General features: G+C 35.7%; 1 protein-coding gene across 1 annotated transcript; it reads left to right on the top strand.

Annotated features, from left to right (window-relative positions):
- The first annotated feature begins 19,419 nt into the window (after window positions 1–19,419).
- LOC112012565 (uncharacterized mitochondrial protein AtMg00860-like) lies at window positions 19,420–19,809 on the top strand. The gene has a single exon (XM_024044942.1). The coding sequence runs from the start codon at window positions 19,420–19,422 to the stop codon at window positions 19,807–19,809; it is 390 nt and encodes a 129-aa protein (XP_023900710.1).
- Window positions 19,810–20,143: the final 334 nt, after the last annotated feature.

Raw genomic sequence — 20,143 nt, 5'->3', positions numbered from 1 at the left:
TCTGCATTCCACCAATTTAAACAATCAAGATAGTAAGAAATTAGAGTTTCCCATCCTTCCCTTTCCTCCCGAAAATTGCAAAGAGTCATAGTCTCATCTTCCTTGTTGACACTGCGATAAATGCTTGTTTATAGAATACAATGGCTTGGTTTTGTGTTTCAGACTTGGTAAAGGGTTTACATTTTTCCCATGAAATATTGGGGGCAAGGAGGCTGAGTAGAAAGAGGTGTTGTAGTTGTGCATTACAAGGTGGTGAGAGTTCTGTAGAATCATGATATCATATGATGCTCAAGCTGAGGGTTTTCTCTTCCGAAACTGGTCAATGGAAGATGTATAAAGTGCACTGTGGTTATCCCAATTGTTTATGCACTCGGGGTTTGTTGTGGTGCGTGATTCTTATGGAAAAAAACCCTTGAAGATTCATGAGGGTATGTGTTTATTTGAGGATGGGGCAACATGGATTGGGACAATGAGTTTGGAGGACTTGTTACTTGTTTGTTGTTACATAGGTTGAATGGTGCAAGTGTAGGGCGTTCGTGATATTTTAAGAATCTCCACCTTGGAAAAATCATAGTTTGAAGGTGTGGGAACTGAAAGATGCCGATATAAGTGATGTGGATTCGAAATAAGTGGAATTGGAGTGATCTCTGATGACATTCGTTCAGCACGAAATTTGTCATGTGACTGGCATTTCATGCTAATAGCATTCCACCCATTTGATTTGGATATAATTTGCTTGACTAATGAGAAGCAATTAAATCCTGCAACGTTTGTATTGGGAGGCTGGACTCTAGAGTACTTGTGTGTGACCATGTCGTTTGTGCTTCCACCATGGCTAACACTTTCTCGTGAACGCACTTGAGAGACAGTGACATGCCACTTAGATGCATTGGACATGCAGTCAAATGCTCTACCACTAAGCTACATTGGACATGTTGAGCACAAATGTAAGTTGTGAATCAATTTGGATGTTGATTTTACGTTTATAAATGCACATCTTCAGAATAGTATGGAATAAACAATAAGGGTACATGTAAATACAAAGCTTGTACCAACAATTTATCGTCTTTGATTACTCCCAACAGACGATAAGATGTTACAACTATAACAATATATATACAGTAATCACAACTTTGCAACGAATTAATTATACACACTTCACATTGACATCCAATGTAAAAACACATGAGAGATTGGCAATTCAATGAGCATTCAAGAAATTGAAGTGAACCCGTTCCTGTCGATGGCAGAGACAAATATTTGGGAAAAGAAACATCAGTAAACATAAAATAAAGTTCCATTGATTCTGATGGATTATATGAAGGTACATAAATTATAACTATTTTTCAGTATTTTTTTCTATATGATTTGCTATTGCCAACGTGATATCATTGCTCTAAGACTCACAAGCTAGTATGCAGGTACTGATCCAATGTGAGAGGTTTTGGACCGCTAAACCAATCAATCAAGAATATATTCTCAATTTCTAACTTGAAGAACTGGAAGCTGTGATCCCCAGGCCAGTCTGTCAACCATCCAGTTGTTAGGTGTGCTGTTATGCTTGTATGGTAGTGTGCAGCTTCCTGCTTAAGTCTTTGTTTTGTCACTAGGTGTTCTGTTATGATTGTCTTTGTTGTTTCTGATTTGCTGAATAGAATTCTGTTATTCATATTAAGAGAGATGGTTGGGGTGGCGGGTGTGGGGGTGAAGTAAAAGGAGACCATTACCTAGTGATGTTTCCATCATATGAAGACAATAATTATTTGTTGGTGTTGGTTACATATCCACCCTGGAGTGAAGGGATTAGGGCATGGCAGATAACACCACTATATCTAATGGACTCTTAGGCTGTGGCTCATATCCAACACTTGACAGGGAGCATTAAAATGATACTTAAATGATTAAGATCATCATTTCCTATCAGTTAGAATTTGATTTTTAATTACTGGGTGCGATTGGTAATACTGGTCTACTCACATATAGCAAAATCAAAGGACCCATAACAAAAAAGGGAAAAAAGAAAAAGAAAAAAGATAAGTGCAAACTGGAAATTACAGCAACAATCAATAGAGCTACAGTTAACGCGACCAAACATAAACCAAATTAGTATTAGAAAATTTTTATTTTGCAACAGACCTTGCCAGTAAGTGTAATTTCTGCGCAAGTGGGATTCTCAGGGTCTATCTTGCCACAAGTTCCAATAGGGTATTCACTGATTGTGAATGAAGCCCTGTCATCTTTCAATGCATCTCTCACAGTTGGATCAAGAGTTGTCAAGTAAAAGTATGGGATGCCACTACCTTTGTTAGGCAACCCATCACTAAAAGAAACCACATTCCTGCAACATATTTAGATAGTTATGAAACTAGTTCTGGATAAATGAGGTGGAGGCAAACCTATTGTAAAGAAAGGTATAACAAATAAGTATTACAAAATTTTAAATTTATTCAAAAGAGAATTTAGAGTCAAGAAATGTACTCATTTATACACACATGCATACATACACATACATGCACACTTGGAGAAGTGTGAAGTGCTCATAGCATGCAAAATCTTTTATTAAAAAGGAAAGAAAAGACCAAAATTTGAGCCAAAAAGAAAAATATTAAAGGATTTTCTTGACAAAAGTAACAAAAAAAAACTCAATCGTATATCTATATTTTAGACTAAAAATTAGTTATGTTTGCAGGTAATCATTTGCATAATATAATAAGAAACAAAATAGGACTTAGTTCAAAAGAAGCTCACATGAAACCTTGATAGTGAAGAGGCTCTACTTGCTATTAGACATGTCTTTGAAAAATCAATACTTAGAAAGTCAATTTTAGTAGTATTATAATAAACTAGTGCATGACCCGCGCAATGCGCGGGCTACTTTTATTTATCATTAACAAAAAAATATGTAAAATCATAATAAAATTCTATTAGTAGAACATTAGTTCTTTCACTAATTGTCTATCAAACTCTAATAACGTAATCTTGATACAAAAATTTCGTGCTAACTCCATTGGTCAATCAAACATTATCATGATATCATAGAAATATTATGACAACTCCATAGACAATTAAAAGAAATATATTGATTTTTTTAAAGAAAAAAAAAAACCTTCCCTTTTATATTTATTATTATTATTATTTTAAATGATGAGAAACTCCCTTAAATATGGTCAAATGAAGACATACTGAGTAGGGAAAATACAAAAAACCTCAATTATACAAACTATGTTTATCACAATTACAGGATTCTTACTATAACTATCCAATTTAGACTACACAAAGGACAATTAATTTCAAGAATACAAAAACCGGACAAAAGATATATCTTAGGGCAGGGAAAAAAAACCAAAACTCTTGAAAAAGTTATATTGTAGAGTTTTATTAATACCAATCACTGTACTGCCCTATAAAAGAAAAAAATAAAGATAATAGCACTAAATCAAAGTTACATTTATGAAATCTCACAAAGAAATCTGCAGCTACCCGATTCCTTTCTTAAGCCATGTACATCTACTTGATGCTTTTTAGCTCAATCCTTTTCCATAAATTTCTTGGTGCATAAGGATATTGACAATTTTTGCCCTCTTCTCAACGTCATTAATAGCCATTTTCTTATTTGTCTCTGGCAGTTTCTCAACTACTCTCCGGCTCTTAATAGCAATTAAGACCTAACAAATTAACATCAACATAAATTAGAGAATGGTGCACTATGTTGCATTCTATAAACTTCAAAGGATTATTATTATCATAAATCATTCAATATATTTGTCACTAACTGGGTATGGGTGCAGCAAACACATGCATGTACAAAATTTTGGGTATAAGCAAAAAAAATGCCTGTAATGTTGAATGCTCATAGGACCAAGACTAAATTAATTTAAAATGTAAATTCAACGTTTAGCAAGCATTTGGAATAATATATATATATATATATATATCCTACTTCTGGGTCTCAGACAATAACAATTTCATTTGTTGACGTTAGAGGAGATGGTAATAAGAAATTTGCTCCTGATTCCTACATTTCCAACAAATAAAGATTACTTCAGATTAAGAATAAAAGTGAAAATAGAGTTGCTACCATGCATAAATCTTGGATCAATAATTTAACAAAAAAAATCCAATATCACTCCCCTCACATACAATGAAATTTGCTACCTAAAAACCATACAATGAAATTTGATTTGACCAGATCAAACTACATACCACCACCTAAAAACCCAATAGAGCCCACAATGTATTTTAATCATATGACACTCACCTCAGTCATGGAGCTTGTACAGGTTCGGATTTCCTGACTACGATTATCAAAATTTTACATGCTATCATGACATATGTTTCCATTCTATCACACTAAAAGAAAATTTATAGAACTACTAACAGGGGAGATTTTTGAAGGAGTAAATACTAAAGAGCAAGATAACATTAACAGGGGAGATTTTTGAAAATTTTCAGTAGAAATTGGGTGAGTTCTGAACCTTAGACAGTAATGCCACAGAGAATTGTTTTGAGTGTTTTTTGTAGTGATTTTTTATGAATTAAGGGTGGTTTGATGGGGTCGTTTTGTGGCTATTGCTTGAGTATGTGGGGTCTTCAAAGTTTTTGATAGGTAAGAAGTGCTTGATTTTAGGTTGTAAAGAAAAAGTAAAAGTGAGACTTTTGTGAGGTTGCGGAGCATGATCAATATGAACACTACCTATCTGAAGGAGGAGAAGAAAATAGAAAAGAAAGAGAAAGATGGACTGCGACTCCTACTTTGACCAGTAAGCAAACTTATCTTTGAACTTGACCTATACTCACATATAAACGCCCTTAAAATATATGATGCTTAAAATATATAACCTTCTATTTTGCGGCATCCTCTCTCTTTTTCCTATCTTCATCACCCTCTTTTTTATTTTTTTTTTGGGGGGGGGGGGGGGGGGCGTAGGGGGTTGCTGCTGTGTTTCTATTGTTCTAAGTGGAAATGACCAGTTTTGTTGTCAAACATCGGGTGAATATGATATTGAGCGAACCGGCAGTTAATATAATGCTGTTTATCTATGCTAAATTTTGTGTGGAAGAATATTCACTCTCGATACTTAATAGTTCTTGCAAGGTGAAACTCATTTAAATATGACTTTGTTTTTAGAACAAAAATTTGCATTCTCTTTTGAAACAAGAATGCCAATTTTTGGAAACACTTTTTGTTTGTTTAAGTTTTAGATACTTAGCTCTTTTTTATAAAAAGAAATATGTTTCACTTAAGGGGTATTGTAGTAAACTCATCCGTGGTTTGGCTTGAATCACTTTGCCTACCCCTAATCACGTTGCTACCAGTGGTTAAAAAAAGGTCATTTTATCTACCCAGATAAACTTTGTTTGTCTCCCATACCTATGTTAAAAATGAGATAAGCTGTCATGTATGCACAATGTCATCTGAGATAAGCTTTGTGGGTTTTGTTTTTTGGGTTGGATCTAAATTAATTTTGATGGTGTTTGTGGTGGCAATGGGTGCAGGGACGGAGTCAGGACTTGAGTTAAGGGTATGTTTTTATTGTTAGCTGCATGCGATGGCTTGGCTTTCAGCTCTACTGTAGCTGGCAAAGGTTTTCTTTTATTATTTTTATTTTATGGTGTGTAGAGCGTGTCTCAATTAGTTCATTAGTCTCAATTTTTTTTTTTTTTTTTTTTTTAGCTTTGTGATTGCCTATCAGTAATTTTTGTTGTTGGGCTAATATTTTGGGTTTGTATACATACATACATACATACATACATACATATATATATTAGATTTTAGATCTATAAATTTTATTATGGACTTTAAAAGGAGGAAAATACTAGATCTAAATTTATTTTTATTTTTTTACAAACTGTTTTTGTAATTAGTGTATTAGTAAGTGAAAAAGTAATGTAATTAGTGGTTATCAGTAAGAATTTGCTACCTCAATAGTCTGTAAAAATGTTATCAAAAAGTTTGTAACTATAGCATTTATCTTATAATTATCAATAAATGGGACAAAATGTAATTTTATTGAACAAAGTTGCTAAAATTAGTACCTAAATATATAGTTATATAATTATAGCATTTTTTTTTTTTATAAAAAAAAAATATATATGGGTGGCTATTGCCCCCCTTAGTCCATGAATGGCTCCATCCATATATGGGTGGACGAGAGAGAGAGAGAGGTACGACATAGAGAGGTTGATGAATTTGTCGTGTGTTTAATTTGGGTGTGATTTTTTAGGATTTATGTTCAAGATTTATGGGTTATGTCCCGATGATGGTTATGGGTTTGATTTGGTTTTAGTTTTTGATTGCAAATCACAGGCAATCAATGGGGATATTTTCTATCTAGCATAATTTTAGAGACTATTTCATTTGTAAGCACGTTTTTGAAACTATTTAGGAAACTAGCATCTCGAGTTTGTGAGACTTGAGTTTGGTGATAAACTTGAGCCTTTGGGACTTGAATTCTAGAGTTGGTGTTTTGAAGAAGAAGAAGAAGAAGAAGAAGAAGAAGAATAGAGGAAGGAGGAGAATGGAGGAACTCGAGTTTGAGTTTCACATGGATTTTTTTCCACATACCATCACTTGCAACTCAAGTTTTAGAGCCTCAAAATGCTAGTTTGCTAAATAATTTTGCAAACAATTAACTAAAATATTTCAAAAAATAATGCTAAATGCAAAAAACAAATTCTCAATCAATTTACACATTTGCCTAAGAAAGAAGACCATCGTGATTGGCTTTGTCACCGCCTCCAACTTTGTACTACTTTCTATACTGCCATCATCCTCACCTAGACTCCACCAATTACCTCTAGGGAAACCCAAACCAACAAGGTTTTTAGCAATCTCTCTTGACCTGTTTTCCTTGTCCTTTGAAGTTGAGAAGTGGATTTTGAAATGATAGCGTTTTGGTGGTATGGTGCTAAGGGATTTTATGAGAAATGGGAACTATTTTTTTGGAATTGGAGAAGGAAGGTGGTTTTGGCGAGTAAGGGAAGGTTGGAGTGGGAGAATGTTCTTCATGTTCTAAGTGTTGAACATACAAGTTTTTAGGTGGGTATAATCTGGGTGTTCAAAATTTGAATGGGCTTGATTTAGTTTTAGTTTTTGGTTACAAATTTGAATGATAGATGGGTTTGAATATGTAGTTAAAAATCTGAATATTTGGTTGAATTTGTTTAATTTAGTTTTAGTTTTGGAATGAATTCTTTGTTCCTCATAAAAAAATTTTATATCAAAAACACTTTTTAATCTTGTTTTCTCTTGTTTTGTATATATTTTATTGTTTTGGGAGAAGAGAGACATAAAAGGACAGCAAAGCAAATCAAGTTAGCATATTTTATCCCAACACTGTGACTCTTTGTGGCTTGTGAATGCTTGAAGACGAAAGTGATGAATACCTTTGTTTTTAGTGCACCCATGCAAGGTGGATTTGGGCTCCGCTCTATTGTAAATGTGGATATGATCAGCCTACAACCAATCTTCATAATGTTTACTGATGGATTAATTAAGATCAAAACTAAAAACAATTCGGCCTTTACTAGCCTGATCCTAAAGCACTCCTAAAGGATGGAGCGTGCAAAGTCAATCATATCTATTTACCCCTGTTTTTAATAAGGGTAGATCACGAGAGACAAACAAAACTTACCTTAAGCAGGTAAAGTGGTATCTTTTAAGCCAAGGATAGGCAAGTGATTTTGGACCAATCTATAGGTGGGTTTACTGAATTCCTTCTAAACTTAATTTATGCAAAAAAAAAAGTTTATTTTAGACATTTATTTAAAATCTCCACTTGTATATATGGTATACCTATATTATCCAGTTCTTGAAATCCCTAACTTTCCAAATTGGCCACAATTGCTCACTGTGTCAAACATGCTTTGCGCTCGTCTTGCCAATGTCATCTCTCTCACATCAAAATACAAAATTTAGTATTTTTATTTAACAAATTACATCTTATTTGACAAATTAATACCTAGTATTCTTTCATTTATCAAACAATAATTTTAGTAATTTTTTTTAAAGAGTTTCAACTTATGGCATCCGCTCCTGATGATAACTCTTTATTATCAAACCAAGACACTAATCAGTTTTTGGTGTAAGTGGGAATTGAATCTCAAATCTCTTATTCAATCATAAGAAACTTTACCTGTTAAACTAACTAGAACTCACTAATAATTTTAGTAAGTAAACATATTATTTAAATTGCAATTTTTAATAGCTTTTACAAGAGGCTCTACAACCTTTTCAAAATTTCCCAATTTCACTTTTTATTTTTATTTTTACCTAATTTACCCTTAGACTGTTGGTGCTATTATCTAGCTATTTATTTATTTTACTTATAACATAATTCTACAATTTGGGATTGAATTTTCAGCTGTCCTAAAATACCATCATGTAAAAAAAAATTCTTAGAAAACTCTAAATAATGAGGATAAATGAGTAAAATTAATAATTTTTAAAATCCTAATTTATTTATTTTTCATTTCTAAAAAAAATAAAAAACAAAAACAGAAGTTTCAGATAAAACTACCACTCTTTCACCATCTCCAGTTCTCTCTCTCTCTCTCTCTCTCTCTCTCTCTCTCTCATATATTTCCCCTCACTTGGATTTGGATTTTTTTTTTATGATAATTGGATTTGCATTCAAGATATGTGGAGTTTGGTCTCCTACCAAAATAGAAAGTCCCGTTGTTGTCTCCTTATTTTTTAGTACTATGTACCTTTTCTTTTTTTATTAAAAGATTGAACAATTATAATTTCGTTTTTAATTGTTGCAGTTAAAAAAAATTAAGGCAAAAACACCATCTTGGTCTCAACATTTCAGGGTCAAAGTCAATTTGGTCTGTTAGGTTCTAAAGATTTAGGAATTTGTATATTTAGAACTCTAATGTGTAATATTGGCAAACTATGATCAAAACAATATGTTTAATCTTTTTTAGGCTTGCTCAAAGTTATATATTTTATGTAAAGTTGGAATCGAGAGACTGCAGATGCATTGGTACATTTCGGCCTGGCTCGATCGATCGAAAGTTAAACTCGATCAATTGAAAGTCGGCCAGAATGCTTTTCTGCAGAATTTTCCAACTCAGCCCTAACTCATTAAACGTTTTGGGTTTTCTGTTTTTACCCTAGGTATAAAAGGAAAAACCCTAGCCACGTTTTTAGAGTTGCTCTTGTTGTATTGTTGCTCATACACTGCGGTTTGTGTGAATCTCTTGTGAGATCATTGAGGAGCTTTCCTTCACATAAACTTAGAGTTTTCTAGGTAGAGATATTTTTCAATACCTTGATGATCAACTCGGTTGCTGCCATTGGAGTTTAAAGAATAACAAGCGTGGGTGCTTGTAGCTAATTGAAGAATCCAAGAAAGAAGGAGTCCACGGATTCGGAACTTGCACGTGGTCGTGTCAGTAAGTTCTATTGGTGGGTAGCATTAGGAAGTCAAACGGGGAGCTTGTAAGTCCTTTTGTATGAACTTCGATTCTTTCGCATAGTGGATTCAGATTTACCTTGAGGATAGCTAGGTCAAATCCTCCCCAGCTTTTTACCGTATAGTTTCCTGGGTGATCATATCATTGTGTTATTTATATTTCCGCTGCTTTATATTTTTGATATGATTGTATATTTGTGATAACCTAGAATTGCATAATTTGACTAAGTTAATCACTTTGCTAATTAACTAGGTTAATCTGGTTGGTTTAAGGGGTCTAAGACCGTTCATGGTCTTTATATTTTTGGAGCAATCAATTCGGTCCTTGCAATTTTCAAGTCACAATCAATTTAGTCCTACTGTTAGATAACTAACAGAATCTGCCTATATGGCAAACAAAATGCACACATGGCACAAATTAAATTAAAACATAAATAGCCATCCTACATGTCTTAAATGGTCCTTCCAGATTAGCTCTTCCATATCAGCTTCCACCACTACCAGTCCCATGTGACCCTCACAAGTCCCAATTATCAACACCCTCCTTATTAGGCTTCAACGGAGAACATTCTAAAGGCTTTAAGCCATTAACAGTGAAGGACCTCCAAAAAATTTTTCGTTCTTTCTCTCGTCGCTAAAGCTCTACTTGGATTTGGATTTTGGTTTTTCTTTGGATTTGAGTTTGATATTTGTTCTCTTTTTGCTTAAGCTCTATTTGGATTTGGGTTTGAGTTGGAAAAAAAATATTTCTTTTTGCTTAAGCACTGTGTGGTCTAGATATGGTTGGTTTTGTTTTGGTTTTTGCTTTTTTATTTCTTCTCTTCATTGAATCTCTGCCTAGATTTGTTTTTTGTTTTTGTTTGTTTGTTTGTTTTTTGGGTTTGAAATTGGAAGTTACGAAGGTTTTTTTTTTTTTTTTTTTCAAATCACCAACATAGCAATTAATCCCTGTCTCTCTTTATCATTCCAATCATCCACACGGTAGGTGGCGATAAAATGGTATTAGGCTCTTAGAGATTTTCCCTGTGGTCTTGGTTTCTGTATGGTTAGTGAGAAAATTAGAGAAGAGAAATCTAAGCGCAATAAATGGAAATTACATGTTTCCTCGGTGGGTGTGTTTTTTAATAGAAAATTTTGATTCATTTATTTTTAGTGAGAATGGAGGGTGTTCATAAATGGGTCATGTGAGGGTCACGTGAGACTAGTAGTGGTGGAAGCTGATGTGGGAGGGCTTACGTGGAAGGACCATTTAAGACACATAGGACGACTACGTATATTTTAATTTAATTTGTGCTACGTGTGCATTCCATTTACCACTTTGGCAATTTCGTTAGTCATCTAACAGTAGGGGATAAATTGGTTTTGACTTGAAAATAGTAGGGATCAAATTGACTGCTCTCAAAATATAGAGACCAAATTGATTGTGACCTCAAAATGTAAGGGCCAAAATGATGTTTTCGCCAAAAATAAAATTAACATTTTATCCCTATCCTTAAACTAAGGCACTTCCACCCAGTTTTAGGGATGGGGGAGGGTTTACACCACACCTATAGGTTGTGGTTTCTCCTCATGTTTGACAGTTTGATTGTATCTCACTTGTAAAGTTTAAGAATGGTCTACACAAGGTGCCTAGCACGATATTTGATTGATGCTATTGCCTATTAGTTTGGTTATGTGGGATGAGCTTAAAAAAAATTATTTACAATCTTTGACCCCCAGAAACGAATCAAACAGCAAGCACGGAAACAACAGGCATGAGTTAAAAAAAAAAAAAAAAAAAAATCTCTAGAACAAAATCAAACAACAACATGAGTAAACTAAAAACAACCCTAGAAGCAAAGTCAAACACTCTCAAATCACAAAAACCCAAATGGAAAAAACCAAACTCAACCCATAAAAGATAAAACAAAACCATTAAAAATAGAATACACAAACAAACTTAGTAGAAAGCATTGCAAACTTGGGAGAAACTTTGAGATAATAGCCCTAACAAAGAGGAGAGATGAGAGGGGAAATTTCAAGAATGGTGACATCGAATTGTGGCATAGAGTAGTAAAAGATGGTAACAACAAGGGACAGAGGTTGAGGAGTGAGGAAAGAGATTAAGGGGAAGACTTTCTGGTCTAGGGAGGCTAACAAGAGAGATAGGGCAAAGTTACAAATAAATCTAACTTAGGATTCAAAATTAAAATTAAAGCTTAAAATTATGCCATTCAAGAGTTTATCTATTTATATTTTATTTCAAATTTTACTATTACTAAAACGATGCCGGTTTTGAGTTTGAAACTCGTGTTAAAAAAATTAAGAGAGTTTTAACCTATGACGTCCACTCCTGATGATAGCTTTTTATTATCAGACCAATATATTAATCAATTTTTTATGTAGGCGGGGATTGAACCCTAAATATGTTATATAACCATTAGAGATTTTACCAATTGAGCTAACTGGAACCCATATACTCATATTAAAATTAATATTAGTCCTAAAACGCCATTTTAGTATTAGTTAAAAAATAAATTGGGTTACATACTTACGTAGGGTTGGAACTCGAAAGTGAATTATGAATGTGTTTAGGGATTGGCAGATCAGTGTGTTTGTGATATGCTTCTGAAATTTTCTTACCACTCTTGAGTCTAGATAGAAATATCATGAAACTACGAGAAATTATTAGGTTTATCAAGAGGACTACTGACAGACATGTTTCTCTCTTATTTCCCAACCAATAGAATGCTGTTATTTATGCAAATGTGACATTATCTAGTAATTTAAAATTTTTATTCCTTGTGCTGATTAGGAAGCTCATTCATATATTTGCATATATGAAATCATCTCATTAGTCGGAGAGGAAAACAGTAAATAATAAATTCTCTGAAACTACAGGGCCTTCAAAAAAAAATCATGAAATTACAGCCACATGTTTACTATATAGCTGAGCCTTGCAACCATAGTTGAGCCCAGCCATAATAATATAACATACCACAAGATCAGCCCAAGTAGCCCAACTCATATGGGCCTGTTTACTATATAGCTGAGCCCTACAACCATATCAGGGCCATCTTTCCCTCTTTTTTCTCTTACATGATTATCTCTTTTTAACTTAAGAACACTGTGGCTATTCATTAATTCAAAACAATCAGCCCCAATATATAATTCCCTTTCACAATAGAAGTTGTATACTTCCAAAAATTAAAAATTAAAAAATAAAGGAAAATATTACTCAAGAGTCAAGACCATTTACTTATAATATACAATTTGATTGTTTGACATATCATTCCTTGATTTATTATAATAGAATTGATAAGAAATTCTGATGACCCTCATCCATAACAATTAGAAAACCAAAATTTAAAGTTGGTTTGTCAATTTAATTATCCGTTCAATTCAAATGCAAGTGAGATGGAAGAGAAAAGATATCACATGATTTTGATAAACTAATTTTTCATAAACCTAGTTCTTGACACAAGAATCCATGATAGACATATACATGTAAAAAATAATACAATTGAATTTGTTTATATGCTACATATATGATGTGAATATGGTAATGATGATCCTAACACTCAGCTGTTGATACTAGTAGAGGACACGTGCCAAGAAAAGGATAGAGTTGCAATGACAAAAGATTTCTGGATGAGAAATGTGGCTTTATCTCTTGCAATTGCAATTACAATCGCAATTGTATATTTGGGTTCTCCTTCTTTTCCAAATAATAAACAAAGAGTATGTGTCACACATCTAAGAGACTACAAGCAAGGTTATCATTTATTTATATTCTTCTATTTTAATTTAATACAGTTTCTTGCTCTAGTGCATGTGCTTTCTTATTCATATTATTTTTTATCTAATTCAAAATTTTTTATTGGATGTGGATTCACAGATATATTTTTTTTTTATCAACCATCATTTCATTTTTAATTGTGTCAAATAATTAGTAAGGATTCCTATCAATTTGTTTATATAGTAATTGAATTTTTACTCATGTACTCTCTCTTCCTCGTATTATAGGATAAGCATTTTCAGTCATAGATATTATTAATATTAAATGTTGAAACAAAAAAGAAGATGATTTGTAAAAAAAATATTTGACCTATTGCTGAGCTTCCAGCCTTCAAGTCATTAAGTATAAAAAATTTTAAGATCTCGTAAAATATCACAACATTTTCCACAATTATTCAAGTGGAAGACTGTGAATGGTAAATAAAAATTAATAAATTTATAAAAAAAATGATAAAAATTGTAAAGTTTTATGTGATACTAAAATTACTCTTTACATGTCTAAATTTTGTAGGATCATAACTATTAACCAGTATACGTGAATCCAAAATCACTCCATACCCAAATTAAAAAGTTTATGCATAGGAAGAAGTAAACAATTTCTGAGGAAAAGAAAAAGGTTTCCAGAACTTACGTGAATGACATCGACCTTCACACCGTCAATCCCCACCGATGCAAGATGAGAGTGAACCCCCTCGTACATCTTGGAATGGGCCTAAATCCTCCTGTTTTTTTTGTAGACTACCCTATCTGGGATAGGGCCTAAATTGGCTTGATTCATGGGATTGCAGGGACCAGTGATGCTTATGAGCTGGAAGGAGAATGGTGTCCAGAGAACCATTGTGATGTAACTAATTCAAGTGGAAATGTCTTAGATTAAGGTATGGTCAGTATGATGTTGCTAATAATCAAGTGCTTGATGTCCATTTTCATTATAATATTATTAACATCATGTTTATTGTTATCTTTATTAAGTGGCTTGTTCATCCAAATATTAACACCATCCACATGTATACATGTAAACCTCACCTATGTTATCCTAGCAAGTATCAGCCATTTTTCTCTCCACAGGCCTGTCATCCATATCAAACTTATCTTCACACAAGCTCTTGTTCTTCAGAGAAGCAACATTCCCCTGTGTAGAGGGTCATTTTTTGAAATAGACAGAAGGCAGCCCAACCCAGCAATACGGGCAGCAGAGAAGCGGCAGACTAAGTAAAATCATTAGATCCAAGCGGCAGGAATAATGGATCACAGGCCCTTAATATAAACAAATGGGTCTTGAGGAAGTAAGCGGGCCTAAAAGGCTCGAAAAGAGAGAAAATAGCACCCATGGGCAATATATGGTATGGAAAAGTGAGAATGGGCCGCGGCGGGTCCAAAGCAATGTAAACAAAGAAAGTAGGGGATAATGGCAAGCCCATGAACCCCAAGGATGAGAATGAGGAAATTGGGCCAGGGAAGCCCAGTTAAGTTAGTAAAAGCCCATGGGATGCGGAGTAAGTAAATGGACCGAGCAAGTCCAAAGGAAGTAAATGGGCCGGAGAGGCCCAAGGGAAAAGAAAGGGACACTGGAGCCCATAAGTGAGAACACCAGTGGCCATATTAAGCCACTAAGGAAAAGAATGGAACGGCAGGCCTGAAAAGATGNTTTTTTTTTTTTTTTTTTTTTTTTTTTTTTTTTTTTTTTTTTTTTTTTTTTTTTTTTTTTTTTTTTTTTTTTTTTTTTTCGGAATTCTCTAGTTGGTGTCAGGTAAAAATTACTCGGATTGAAAACTTTCTTTTCCCTCTTTCTCAGCCTAGCCTGACCCATTTTGGATAAAAATGATGCCAGGATGAATTTTTTTAAATTTTTTCAATTTTTTTGCTATTTTCTTTCGGAATTCTCTAGTTGGGGTCAGTTAAAAACCGCTGGGATCGAAAAATTTTCTCTGTCCGTTTCTCAACCTCGCCTGATCCGATTTGGCTTGAAATGATGCCAGGACTAAGTTTTTGAATTATTTGAATTGTTTTGCTCTTTTTTTCGGAATTCTCCAGCTGGTGTCGAGTAAAAACTGCTCGGATCGAAAAGTTTTCTTTCCCTCTTTCTTGCCCAGGTCCGACCTGCTTTGGCTTGAAATGATGCTAGGATGAAGTTTTTCAATTTTTGAATTTATTTGCTATTTTTTTTCGGAATTCTCTCGTTGGTGTCGGGTAAAAACCACTCAGATCCAAAACTGTTTTTTTTCTCCCTTTCATGGCCTGGTGCAACCCGTTTTGGCTTGAAATTTTTTTTATAAGTTTTTTGCTATTTTATTCGGAATTCTCTAGTCGGGATCGGGTAAAGCTGCTTGGATGGAAAAAATTTTTTCTCTCTCTTTCTCGGCCTGGCCTGACCCGCTTTAGCTTGAAATGATGCTAGGAGGAAGTTTTTAATTTTTTTGATTTTTTTTGCTATTTTTTTTCAGGATTCTCTAGTTGGTGGCAGGTAAAAACCGCTCGGATTGAAAGCTTTCTTTTCCCCCTTTCTCGGCCTAGGCTGACCCATTTCGGATAAAAATGATCACAGGGTGAATTTTTTCAAATTTTTGAATTTTTTTGGTATTTTTTTTCGGAATTCTCTAGCTGTGGTCAGTTAAAAACCGCTCGGATTGAAAACTTTTCTCTCTCCATTTCTCTGCCCGCCCCGACCCGATTTGGCTTGAAATGATGCCAGGACAAAGCTTTTCAGTTTTTTGAATTTTTTTGCTCTTTTTTTGGGAATTATCTAGTTGGTGTCAAGTTTTTTGGGAATTTTTTTGCTCTTTTTTTGAATTGAAAACTTTCTTTTCCCCCTTTCTCGGCTTAGCCTGACCCATTTCGCATAGAAATGATACCAGGATGAATTTTTTCAATTTTTTGAATTTTGTTGATATTTTTTTTCGGAATTCTCAAGTTGGTGTCGGTTTAAAACCGCTTGGATCGAAAACTTTTCTCTCTCCGTTCCTCGGCCTGGGCAGACCTGTTTTGGTTTGAAATGATGTGAGGGCAAAGTTTTTCAGTTTTTTCCTTTTTTTTGCTAGTTTTTTTTTTTCGAAATTCTCTAGTCGGTGTCGGGTACAAACCACTCAGATCGAAAACTTTTTTTCTTCCGTACTCAGCATGGCCCGACCCGTTTTTCTCCCTTTCTCGGCCTTACCCAACCAGTTATTGCTTCAAATGATGCTAGGATGAAGTTTTTCAATTTTTCGAATATTTTTGCTATTTTTTCTTTCAGAATTCACTAGTTGGAATAGGGTAAAAACCCCTCGGATCGAAAATAGTTTTTTCTTCCTTTCTCAGCCTGGCCCGAACCATTTTCGCTTGAAATGATGCCTGGATGAAGTTTTTCAATTTTTTTGCTAATTTTTTCGGAATTCTCTAGTTGGCATTGGGTAAAAACCGCTCGAACCCAAAACTTTTTTTTTTCTCTCTTTCTCAGCCTTGTCCGACCCGCTTTGGCTTGAAATGATGCCAGGATGAAATTTTTCAACATTTGAATTTATTTGCTATTTTTTTTTTTTTGGAATTCTCTCGTTGGTCTCGGGTAAAAACTGCTTTGATCAAAATCTTTTTTTTCTCCATTTCTCGGCCTTGCCCAACCCGTTATTGCTTCAAATGATGCTAGGATAGAGTTTTTCAATTTTTCGAATATTTTTGCTATTTTTTCTTTCAGAATTCACTAGTTGGAATAGGGTAAAAACCGCTCAGATCGAAAACTGTTTTTTCTTCCTTTCTCAGCCTGGCCCGAACCATTTTGGCTTGAAATGATGCCTGGATGAAGTTTTTCAATTTTTTTCTAATTTTTTTCGGAATTCTCTAGTTGGGGTCAGTTAAAAACCGCTCGGATCGAAAACTCTTCTCTCTCCATTTCTCAACCTCCCCTGACCCGATTTCACTTGAAATGATGCAAGGATGAAGTTTCTCAATTTTTTGAATTTTTTAGTTTTTAACCTCGAAATCTCCCAGTTCGCGTAGTTATTACAAAAGGCGAGAAAAACTACCAAATCCGTAAAGCCAAGCACGGACAAAAGAAGTGCCCCACAAGCCATGGCGGTGTCCACCGGTGAGCGGAGGAGGAAGACCGACGGGAGGGAGTACGATACTCCCCCGCCAATACCATGCGCCGCAAAGGAACTAGACGTGCTGCTAGACAAATGGATAGCAGATGGCGTTTTCAAACCTAACCAGGTTGCTAGGGAGCCCACAGAAGAGGAAAAGAGGGACCCGCGTTACACAACTATGTCCAACATTCTACCGCAGAGTGTTGGGCACTCCACATATTAGTGCACCGCAGGATAAAGGAAGGGACTTTAGAACTGTCTCGGCAGGAAGTCCAAAGAAACCCACTCCCAAATCACAAAAGGAAGGGTGTAGCAGCAGTAGTGATTTGTGCGGATCCAAGGGATGACGAAGAAGAGAATCCGGCCCTGCCTACCGCAGCAATTACTTCTTTACTGCAGAGCTCCAAATTCAAAAACTTACTTGATCAGCTGGGCCTCACAACAAAAGAAAGAAAAGTAGCCACCAAGGCTCTAGTGAGTATTGCCTCTAGGGCAGGGGTAGAATGTCTATTAGTAGAAGCCCAGGATAATAGGGCTCTCTTACAAGAGTCGACTGAAATCACCTTCAGTGATGAAGATATGGAAGTGGGGTACCTGGACCACAGGAGACCTCTCTACCTAGCAGCATCCATAAATCAAATCCCCATAAAAAGAGCCTTAGTAGATACAGGTGCTTCCGTAAACCTCATCCCGTTGAGCACTCTGCAAGCTGGGGGGATTTCAGAAACAAAGATCCAAGGGTGTCCAATGGAAGTAATGGGATTTGGTGGAAGGGGAGAGTACACTGCAGGCCATATCCAGTTGTAGTTAAAAGTGGGACCCATAGCTTTTCTAGCTCGGTTTCACGTGGTAAAAACGGAAGTCTCATACCACGTGCTCTTGGGACGACAGTGGTTACATAAACACAGGCTAGTTCCATCCACATGCCACCAATGTGTGAAAGGACGAATAAACGGAAGAATGATACGCATAGCAGCGAACCACTCACCATTTGAGCAGGCCAAAGCTCATTTAGTAGAAACCATGTTCTACGATCAATAGGCTCCATCCGGGGAAAGTTCAGTATCAAGACCACAAGGTACCTTCGTGCCAAAATGGAGAGACATCCAAGATGATCTCGAGCCTGACTTGGGGGAGTTGCTAGCCTGAAAAAGGAAGAGGAAGGAAGCGCCAACTGTAGGATCAGAGGATATACCTCATTGCGTCAGGGTCCGAGGTCCTGACAGCAGGATTGTTTATAAATTATGAAGGATCGAGGGGCCCACGAGTAAAACACAAGAGGGCCCCACCCATGAACGACAGCATAAGAACTTAGGGTGTTACGTGGTTCAAGAAAAGTCAGAGAAAGAAAGTAATGAAAACAAGGGAGTTATGATAGAAAAGGAAGTGCAGGTTATGGCAGAAGAAGAAATGGAAGAAGTTAACTTGGGATCTGTTTCACAGGGACCAAGATCTATCTTAATTAGTGCAAGTTTGACAGAAATGGAAAAGGCAGAACTGATGTTGCTCTTGAAAGAATTCAAAGACGTTTCGCACGGGAATACAATAAAATGTCGGGGTTAGACCCTGGGCTAGTTGCACACACGTTGAATGTAGACTCAGAGGCCAGGCCAATAGCCCATCCTACCAGGACATTCCACACGGAGATAGAAGGGCAAATAATCAAAAAAATACAGAAATTGCTTGCCACAGGATTCATTAAGCCTATCCAACACCCACGATGGCTATCCAACATCGTACCCGTGAAGAAGAAGAGCGGCCAGATAAGATGTTGCGTGGATTTCAAGAATCTCAACAAAGCCTGTCCAAAGGATGAGTTTCCCTTGCCAAACATGGATTTACTGATAGATTCTGCAGCAAGAAGTGCCATGTTTTCATTTATGGATAGGTTCAGCGGGTACAACCAAATCAGGATGGCGCCGAGAGATGCAGAGAAAACCGCTTTCAGAACGCCCATGGGCAACTTCTACTACACTGTAATGCCCTTTAGATTGAAAAATGCAGGTGCCACTTATCAGCGGGCGATAACGGCCATATTTCACGATATAATGCATCGTGAACTGGAGGACTACGTGGATGACATAGTAGTAAAATAAAGGAAGAGAGAGGAACACTTCCAAGTGTTGAGGAGAGTATTCGAGAGGTGCAAAGCCTTCAAACTGAGAATGAACCCTCTCAAATGCGCATTCGGAGTGTTCTCTGGGAAGTTCCTAGGCTTCTTTGTTCACAGCAAGGGAATAGACGTGGACCCGGCTAAAGCTAAGGCCATCACAACCATAAGACCTCTAAGTACAGTAAAGGAGCTAAAGAGCTTCTTAGGGAAAGTCTCGTACATCCGAAGATTTATCCTCGGATTGGCATCAATCACCTTTACTTTCACCAGGCTGCTCAGGAAAGGGCAGGATTTTGAGTGGGGGGAATTGCAGCAGGCAACCTTCAAAAGGCTACAGCAGATCATGATGAATCTCCCCACAGTGCAGGGCCCGATTCACAAGAAGCCATTGTTGCTTTACTTGGCCACCAATTCGTATGCCATTGGTGCGTTAATCGCCTAAGAGGATGGGGGTGGCATCGAGCAACTAGTATATTATATCAGTCGTGCCTTGAAAGATGCAGATGTTAGGATTAGTGCCCTTAAATCCTATTGTATGATGCTATGTATGATATTAAGTTTGACATTGTGTATGACATTATGTATGACTTAATATTATGTATAATAAATTTGTTTTATTATTATCTGAAATAATGGTAACATGAATATTCGGACATTATCACATAGTCCATGAGATGCATAGTATGTGATTTATGTGAAGAGTCACGGAAGATATAAATCACAAGTTCTTTGTAAACTCAGAATTATAGTTCGTAGTCGGTGATGAAATTGGGCAT

The sequence above is a fragment of the Quercus suber genome, unplaced genomic scaffold, assembly GCF_002906115.3.
Source record: "Quercus suber isolate HL8 unplaced genomic scaffold, Cork oak 2.0 scaffold_8, whole genome shotgun sequence".
Classification (NCBI taxonomy): domain Eukaryota; kingdom Viridiplantae; phylum Streptophyta; class Magnoliopsida; order Fagales; family Fagaceae; genus Quercus; species Quercus suber.
Note: the sequence above shows the minus strand (reverse complement) of the source record. Positions and strands in the feature narration are given on the sequence as shown.

Coding starts and splice junctions, on each gene's coding strand:
- LOC112012565 (XM_024044942.1), top strand. CDS start 19,420: ATGAACCCTCTCAAATGCGCATTCGGAGTGTTCTCTGGGAAGTTCCTA.